This window comes from Eimeria mitis, genomic scaffold (assembly GCF_000499745.2).
Source record: "Eimeria mitis Houghton genomic scaffold, Emh_scaff2634, whole genome shotgun sequence".
NCBI lineage: Eukaryota > Apicomplexa > Conoidasida > Eucoccidiorida > Eimeriidae > Eimeria > Eimeria mitis.
In genome coordinates this window covers 5,392-5,786 of record NW_013570975.1, presented here as the reverse complement: position 1 = coordinate 5,786, position 395 = coordinate 5,392, and the positions used below count along the sequence as shown (strand labels likewise).

Here is a 395-nt window from a genome sequence, read left to right as displayed (position 1 = left end):
TTTTTGTCGTTGCTGCTGCTGTTGCTGTTCATGCTGCTGCTGCTGCTTCTGCTGCAGCAAGAGGATGCGCTGCAACAAAACCAAGACACAGCAGCAGATACAGCAGCAGCAGCAGCAGCAGGAACCCCAGCAGCAGCAGCAGCAGCAGCAGCAGGAGCAACAACAACAGCAATAGCACCAGCAGCAGCAACAACAACAACAGCAGCAGCAGCAGCAGCAGCAGCAAGCTGCAGCAGCAGATTCTCACAGCTAGCTGAGCTGCTGGTTTTAATTGCTTCTGCTGCAGCAGCAAAAGAAGGTAATCATAAACAGCAGCAACAAAACAAATATATATTTTTTTTTATTTTTTATTTTTTTTTGTTTCTTATTATATAAATATATAATTTAATTAATCA

General features: G+C 43.8%; 1 protein-coding gene across 1 annotated transcript in view; it reads left to right on the top strand.

Moving 5' to 3' along the window:
• EMH_0056600 (uncharacterized protein) overlaps positions 1-395 on the top strand; it is a gene marked incomplete at both ends in the record, with an annotated part of 3,669 nt that overhangs the window by 2,244 nt on the left and 1,030 nt on the right. Inside the window, one exon of the mRNA XM_013497373.1 lies at positions 3-298. Coding sequence (XP_013352827.1) covers positions 3-298 — 296 coding nt within the window. The remainder of the gene's footprint in view (positions 1-2; positions 299-395) is intronic.